Raw genomic sequence first — 7,769 nt, 5'->3', positions numbered from 1 at the left:
TATATTTTATCTATTGTATTTTTATAAAATATATTATTTATATTTTTATAAATATATTGACTTTTAAACCTATAAATTACTTTTAAGATTTATTCAAAAATTAATTATAAATTCAAAAATATTTATTATTTTTTTCTTTAATTTCTAAACTTTTTTATAAATGAACAAACAAACACCAATCGGATAGACATGCATTTAAAACTAATACTATTTTAAAATTAATCATATATTAACGTTAATTTTTTCTTTAATAAATACATCACAATTAATAAAAATGGAATGTATGCTTAAACATATTTACTGTTAATGAAATTATAAGATTCTAATTATTTTATTTAATTAATATAAAATATCTAAATACTTATTAGAGATGAAGAAAGTAGTTATCCTTAAAAAGAATAGTAATAAAAATAAATAAATATTTATTCTTAACTTAACACGTAAAAGTTAGAAAAACGAAATGAAATTACATAGGTGACGTTATGGTCGGAGATAAGGTAAATGGATAAGAAAATCTGTAATAGAAGGAAACTACACTTTGAAAAGTACGACAAATGTAACACACATTAAAGCTCAACGAATACTGAGGCGCGACAACCACCCTAACAGTGTTTGGTTTCTGCAGTGACCGTTATTGCATCATCCATCATCCTTCCCTGTTGTAAAGTTCTAAACTTTTCACCTTCGCCACCATGCAACTATGTCAACTACTATGATGGGTATGGCAACACGTGTTCCCTTTGTCTGCGCTGCCACCGCCCCTAATCAATGCCATAAATACTGCGAGCTGCCACCGTCACTTCCTCTACCGGTTTCTTCCTCCTCATTAAGGCTTCGCGCTCACTCTCTTTCTTCTTCTTCTTCTTTGGGTTTCTTTTCTCTTGCGAAGAAGAGGAACGAAGAGGGTGTTAATAGGGTGACGAGAGAGTTTCGTGTTGTGGCCATGGCGGAAAGTGCCAAGAGTACGGTGCTTGTCACTGGAGCTGGTGGTCGCACAGGTAAGGCCTTTTTGGTTTGTGTTTTGATGGGTTTTCTCTGAATTGTTGTTTTTCTGGCTTGGCGTGGAAAGAATTCGGATTTTGGACCAGAAAATGGTGTTTCGGGTTTTGCTTTTTCTGTTTTTTGGGTTATGAAAAATGAAAGATGTGGAGTTTAACGGTCTGTTGTATGCTTTCATCTGTATTGTTCAGATTCCTTTTTCTTTTCCTTGCTCAGGAGAGAGAACTAAAACTGGAATATGAGTTCCGTTGCTTTAGGTGGATTGAGTATCTTTTTACTCAGGATTAATGTTGCAAAATTGTCATTAACTGAGAAAATGCTGGTTTTGTTTTATGGGTTCTGTTATTAGGCATTTGTCTCATGCTGCATTTCATTAAATTAAAGATTGGGATACAATGTGGAAAAAACTATATAGTAAAACCCTTGTAGACAAAGTGTACAGTACTCAGACTTGATACTATGCTAAAATGGGTTTTGAAAGGTTTTTCTTTTCAAAATAAAAGAGGATTACGGTATTTGGATTTGATTTTGATGCACGATTCTGATTTGAATAGGGATAGTGTATGGACTATGGTGTGATCTACATATTACATAATATAAATTTTTTTGTTATATTAGTCTCAAGTGATTAAGATTCTTGGATGATGTTGGCCTGTTGCGTAAATCATATATGATTCTTTCTGGCATGTTATTACTTGTAAGATTACAAATTTTTTCTTGACTGGACACGCTATGGAGATATGTAGGTTCAACTTTCTAGGCTTGTAACAGAAATCACTCTACGTATCTAAAAAGTTGTAATTTATGACTTATATTTTGACCATACTATAATTCTGTTTTCAATAGCCCAAATACAAGGACAGTCATAACATTATGGTATTTGCAGACTATATGCATTTGTCGGCATAGCCGAAATAGGATAGTTACTGTGGTTTTTACCAATAACTAAGGATTGATGCTACTTTTCAGGACAAATAGTTTACAAAAAGTTGAAAGAGAGGCCAAACCAGTATGTGGCAAGAGGTCTGGTTAGAACAGAAGAAAGCAAACAGAACATTGGTGCAGCAGATGACGTTTTTGTTGGGGATATAAGGGATGTCGGAAGTATTGTTCCTGCAATTGAAAGTATAGATGCTCTCATAATCCTCACAAGTGCAGTGCCACTGATCAAACCTGGGTTTGATCCAACCACGGGACAAAGACCAGAGTTCTATTTTGAAGATGGTGCATATCCTGAACAGGTACTGTTTCAGTTTCTGTCTAACTCTCAATTACTTTTAAATATATCTCCTTTTTTATTCATATTTTGGTGATTTGTACCTATTAGGTTGACTGGATCGGGCAGAAAAATCAAATAGATGCTGGTGAGAGCCCCTGTGTTCTTTCCATTAATCATAGATTGTAATGCAAACATTTTTTGAAGTTTTGTGATAAACTTACATGCTTACAATATTGAACTTACAGCTAAGGATGCTGGAGTGAAGCATATTGTGTTGGTAGGGTCTATGGGTGGAACAGACCTTAACAATCCTTTGAATAGCTTGGGTAATGGAAATATATTGGTTAGTAATATTTTCTCTTTTACTTCTGAATTACCTTCTTCCATACATTCTTGCCTTGCTTTTATATGATTAGAGCTTGCAATTCATCTTAATGCAAAATGCAAGTTTGGTAAATGTATAGCATTTTTTACTTCTCCTGCATTGATTGCAGGTTTGGAAAAGGAAGGCAGAGCAGTATCTGGCAGATTCTGGCATCCCATATACAATTATAAGGTACACTATTTCTCGTCCTTATTGAGACATATGACAGCTAGGTTTCTTCTTTATATGAGTGCCTTTTAGTTGGAATAATCTATAAAATTATTGCCTGCTTGACTGTTACCTTGGATTGGTATTTTAAATAAAATGTTGATACCTTTAGCCCCATAACCCAAACTGCTTCAGAAACACTATAAATCAACACTATAATGTTATCTTCATACCTGGTTGTCTGGCAGAACACTTCTGAATTTTTGGTGTTAGTTTTTTTGACAAGGAAAGAAAATGTGATCTCCATGTCACCAAATTTTTGGTGTTAATTGTAAACATCGATGTCATCAAATTGTGATCTCGAGCTTTTCTTGAGAAGTGTTCAATCTGTACCTTGCATTTGCTTTTAAAGAGTTCATGAATCACAAACGTTGTGGAACAAACAATCCATTATTTTTGAGAAGGAACATATTTTGTAAAGAGGAATCTTTGGAAGTTCTCTTAGAGCATTCATTCCAAATCTCATAAAAAATATAGGTCGTCCTACAAGAGTTCCATGAGAACTTTGCTGGAGATTCCACTTTGACATATACATTTTAAGGTTAAAGTAGTGTATGTAGAGGGAAACCTTCACTCCAATTCAAATGTTAAGATAGTATTAGAACATATTCTAGTGATTTCTCAGGCCACCTGCTGTCATTATAACCTACTATCATTATAAGACCGGCAATGGATATTCAGTCTTGCAAATTTTGTGCTCAAAATGCCTAATCCTTAAGTGAGAGTGTGTTAGAGATCTCGTCAACTAATAATAAGGCAGAAGTAGTTACATTAGCGTGAGACAATCCTCAACTAATAATAAGTCATGATCTTACGTTGTTCATCATACATATTTAATGCCTAATGGTCTGAAAATAATAAGATGAACAGCTTTTGAAATTAAATCACGCCTCTAGTTTGTCAATACTTGACAGAATTCCTTGTCATAGATTAAATGGTTTCTCTTTGAAACATCCGATTTCTCGCTAAAGTAGGAAAATTATTTTCTTTCCTGAGAAAGAACATTACCAAGTCCTGAATGTTTAGCCTCACAACTTGATATGTTCTAAAATACTTTGTTGAAGTCCAATATTAATGGGTGCTTTTATCATTTTCTCTTTTAAAGAATTTGCAACTTATATGCCTGAGTTCCCTTAAATGTTTCTCCTTTAAAGCATTTGGTTATAGGAGCAACAACTGTCCTAAACACTGATATGATTTTGCTGCTAGATAGATATTTTGGCCATGAAAACCCTGAACTTCTTGAAGAGAATTGAGTGAAGGCCATAGTATAATAGCCCGAAGCTTAGTTGGATCTACGCTAATTCCTTTGCAAGATATACACAACCTATGAAAGTTACCTTACCTTTCGATGGTAAAGAGGCACTTCTCAAAATTTGCTATAGATCAATATATTATCAAAATAGACAAGTATAAACTTGCCAATGGAAGTCTATAGAACATAATTGGAAAGAAAATTGGAATAAAGAGAAGTAAAAATACAACTCAGTGCACCTTAGGAGTTAGAGATCCATGTAAGATCTATGAAGTCAAGATAGATGTTTTGGAAACTATAAGCCACCCTTATACTTTAATGGACGATAAACAAAGCATTAGATGTATAAAAGTTATATATTACATGCTAATGTTACTCTATAACTCTAATTATACACAAGTATCAAAATGTGATAATTCTTTAGTCTCAGGGATATGCAACCTAATAAAGGTTACTTATCTTCAATATCATTTTGATATTTAGATGGAACTTGTTTTCTCTATTCACCTTTCTAATGAGAATATCTTCAATATCTTTCTATTTCTCTTTTTTAACTTTGCAATCTTTTCACACTTTCTGTACTGAGTCAGGGCTGGTGGCTTGCAAGACAAAGATGGAGGGCTTAGGGAACTGCTTGTAGGGAAGGATGATGAGCTTCTCAAGACAGAAACCAGAACCATAAGTAGAGCTGATGTTGCTGAAGTCTGCATTCAGGTATATTATTAATTATATCATTAACTTTGCATAGAAACATAGTGCAAAATAAAATATTCCACCATTTTTAAATCACTTGTGAATTCTCAGATTTTGATGCCCCTTCATTCAATTGGTTTAACAGGCACTAAATTATGAGGAGGCCAAATTCAAGGCATTTGACTTGTCATCAAAACCTGAGGGAGCTGGTTCACCAACAAAGGACTTTAAGGCTTTATTTTCCCAGATCAGTACTCGGTTTTAATTTTGAATGTTGTTGTCATGGTCCATAGATCCTTCTTGTCTGCATATGGGATTGAACCAAAGCATACTTACTTTATTTCTTGGCAATTTATTAAAGAATTGTTTTAATGCAAATTATAGACTTCGCTGCTACTGCAGGCCTTGAGAAAAACAATGTCTAGTAATCAGCGGATCATGTATATTGTTGAATGTTTCAATTGCATGATATGATAAAATTATAAAAGTAGTTTTTATGGGAACAAAACTGAACTGTCTGTATCTCGACTCTTCTGATGTTTCCTGGTTTGTAACACCGACCATCTTATTAGAAAATACAGTCCTAATAATAATAATTAGAATTAAATTTATTTTTATTCTTTAAATTTTGACGCAAAATTGAAATTTATTTATATCCTAAACTCTTATATATTTTGTTCTTCAAATTTTAATAATAGACATAGTTATGTTAATTTTTTTTTTTAACTTGTTAAAAGATATCTTAGATTAATATTTGAGTTGGAATTTATCAAAATAATATAAACAAACTCAAATATTATCTCATTTTACTGATACATAACAAATTTGAAGTTGAAACTATATTTATTTTTAAATTCTGAAAATTAAATTATATGAAAATTTAAAATACGAATAAACTTTTATTTCACGTCAAAGTTTAGAAAAATAAAAATATATTTAATTTTAATAATAAATTAAACTTATTATTTTACACCTTGAACCTTTATTTAAAAATTTAACTTTATTTAAAGCTTTAATCAATAGGAGTATAAATTTTGTGTAAGTTCAGATCCCATTAACAGTTAGGTTTTATTTAAAGTTTTAATCAATACAGGAGTATAAGTTTTGTGTAAGTTCAGATCCCATAAGCAGTTAGGTTTTGATACCTGGTGAGAACACTTCCAGAAAAAAAAAGAATCATGGGTGAAATGGTGAATTTGGTCTATGAATGTGTAAAACATACACCAAATAAATTCTGTTGTTAAATTTTGTTGGACTAATAATTAAGTTGTAATTTTAAGAAAGTATGTAGATATTAAAAAAAAAATTAGAGGTTTGTTTTTGCCAAGGGATTTATTTTAAAATGAGAAACAATAGAGTAAATAAATAGGTAAATCTTATTATTTACTAAGATAATCGCAACTTGATCACCTTGTCGGAAGCACATGCACTTCAACACTGGGCACATGTGCCCACCAATTTGAGTGACAGGAGAAAGATTTTGTTTGTCTGTCCAGTAAGAGAAAGACATCTGTCAGAATCTTAGTTGCCATTATTTGAAATAAAAGTTGACTTTGAAAGGAGTGATTATATTAAGTTTTTCCATTAATAAAGTTGATTTTAGTGGAGGATTTACTAAAATAACAGTTGCACTTTCAAAAGTGATTTTACTTCACCAAATAAATAAGTTGAGTTTTATCATAACATCCCAATTATACAATACAAAATTAATTCCACTCTTTCATTTCATTCTGTTTCAATCCATTCCTACTCATGTTTTTCCATTGTTGAAAGGAGTTAGAGTTATGAATATAAAACATTGCAATCAAGAAAGTAATTGAAACCTCCGAAATTTCTTTTGCAAAATCATTGTTTGACGCGCTATAGTCTGTCAAGTTATCAATCAGACATGTTTCTGTTCCATCAAAATGTCCAAAGAATAATCAAACCTTTTCCATTGAAGAATTTTTCTGGTATATAATTTCCAACCACGCTGTTTGTTGACTTATATCACACTTTCAATTATTGGGATCTTAGTGTTATTTTTATTGTGCATCACTAGTTTTCTGCTACGCCTTGGAGAATTGCAATTTCTTTTCCTTCTCTTTTTCTTGTGTTGGAGATAAACTTCAAAATATAGTAAGTTTAACTTTTACTAATTGCGTAATATATATATATATATATATAAACTTATTTTTAACTTTTATATACTAATTTTAACCTCAATTAACTTTGGCATAATTTTAAAGATTAACAATCATTCAATGAAAAAGCATTAATCTATGTTCAAGAAACATGAACAAAGCATTTCCTTCTTAAATATTATAAGAATATAGAGTAAATTGAGTCAAAATTAGTTTGTAATGCTTTTATATATCTTAGTTAGTTCTTTGTTTAACTTTTAAGATATTTAAATTATTTAAATTGTTGTTTGAATGTTTTTGAACTATTTGACAAGTTTGTAGGAAGACAAAATGGTAAACATTATTTAAAAATACATCATATTTAACAAAGGTTATAGCCAAAATCGTCGTGACTTTATAATTATATGTTTTTTATATTTTACATTTTTATGTCCATTATGATGGCAGTTCGAACATTTGACTCCACGACCACTGTTGTGTCTGCCTAGACTGATCCTTCTACCATCTTCACTCTATTTTCTAATTTTTTTTCTCTTCAACAAATGACGACAATGCCTGAGAGCCATCGTGTTTTTAGAAAAAAATGAGTTATTTTGTCATGATTTTTAATGACAGCGTTTTCAACGACAGCTTTAAAGCCGTAGTAAACTTTTATGTGCATGAGTGAAGCAACTGTTAGTTTTTTTTATGCATTTTTTATTCAATGATTTGCTGAGACATGAATCATACATTATTAATCTAAACACACTAAAATCACATCCTTTAACGTAACAAATTCTTCTAATGGTTTCACCTTTTCATCATTGTTTAGATTTTGTTTGGTATAAGAGAAATAGAAAGAGGGAAGAAGAGAGTAAAAGCATCACATCTATCACTTTCTCTCTCTTC

The 7,769-nt window shown here is 31.3% G+C and overlaps 1 protein-coding gene across 1 annotated transcript; it reads left to right on the top strand.

The window, feature by feature from the left end:
- Window positions 1-547: 547 nt before the first annotated feature.
- Window positions 548-5,266, top strand: LOC108329554 (uncharacterized protein At5g02240). Its single transcript, XM_017563812.2, has 7 exons — window positions 548-998; window positions 1,969-2,240; window positions 2,327-2,363; window positions 2,464-2,561; window positions 2,713-2,774; window positions 4,656-4,779; window positions 4,904-5,266. The coding sequence occupies exons 1-7, from the start codon at window positions 701-703 to the stop codon at window positions 5,021-5,023; spliced, it is 1,011 nt and encodes a 336-aa protein (XP_017419301.1). The 5' UTR covers window positions 548-700; the 3' UTR covers window positions 5,024-5,266.
- The last annotated feature ends 2,503 nt before the right edge of the window (window positions 5,267-7,769 follow it).

The sequence above is a fragment of the Vigna angularis genome, chromosome 2 (assembly GCF_016808095.1).
Source record: "Vigna angularis cultivar LongXiaoDou No.4 chromosome 2, ASM1680809v1, whole genome shotgun sequence".
NCBI lineage: Eukaryota > Viridiplantae > Streptophyta > Magnoliopsida > Fabales > Fabaceae > Vigna > Vigna angularis.
Note: the sequence above shows the minus strand (reverse complement) of the source record. Positions and strands in the feature narration are given on the sequence as shown.

Coding starts and splice junctions, on each gene's coding strand:
- LOC108329554 (XM_017563812.2), top strand. CDS start 701: ATGTCAACTACTATGATGGGTATGGCAACACGTGTTCCCTTTGTCTGC. Junction 999..1,968: donor TGGAGCTGGTGGTCGCACAG/GTAAGGCCTTTT, acceptor GCTACTTTTCAG/GACAAATAGTTTACAAAAAG. Junction 2,562..2,712: donor TGGGTAATGGAAATATATTG/GTTAGTAATATT, acceptor CATTGATTGCAG/GTTTGGAAAAGGAAGGCAGA.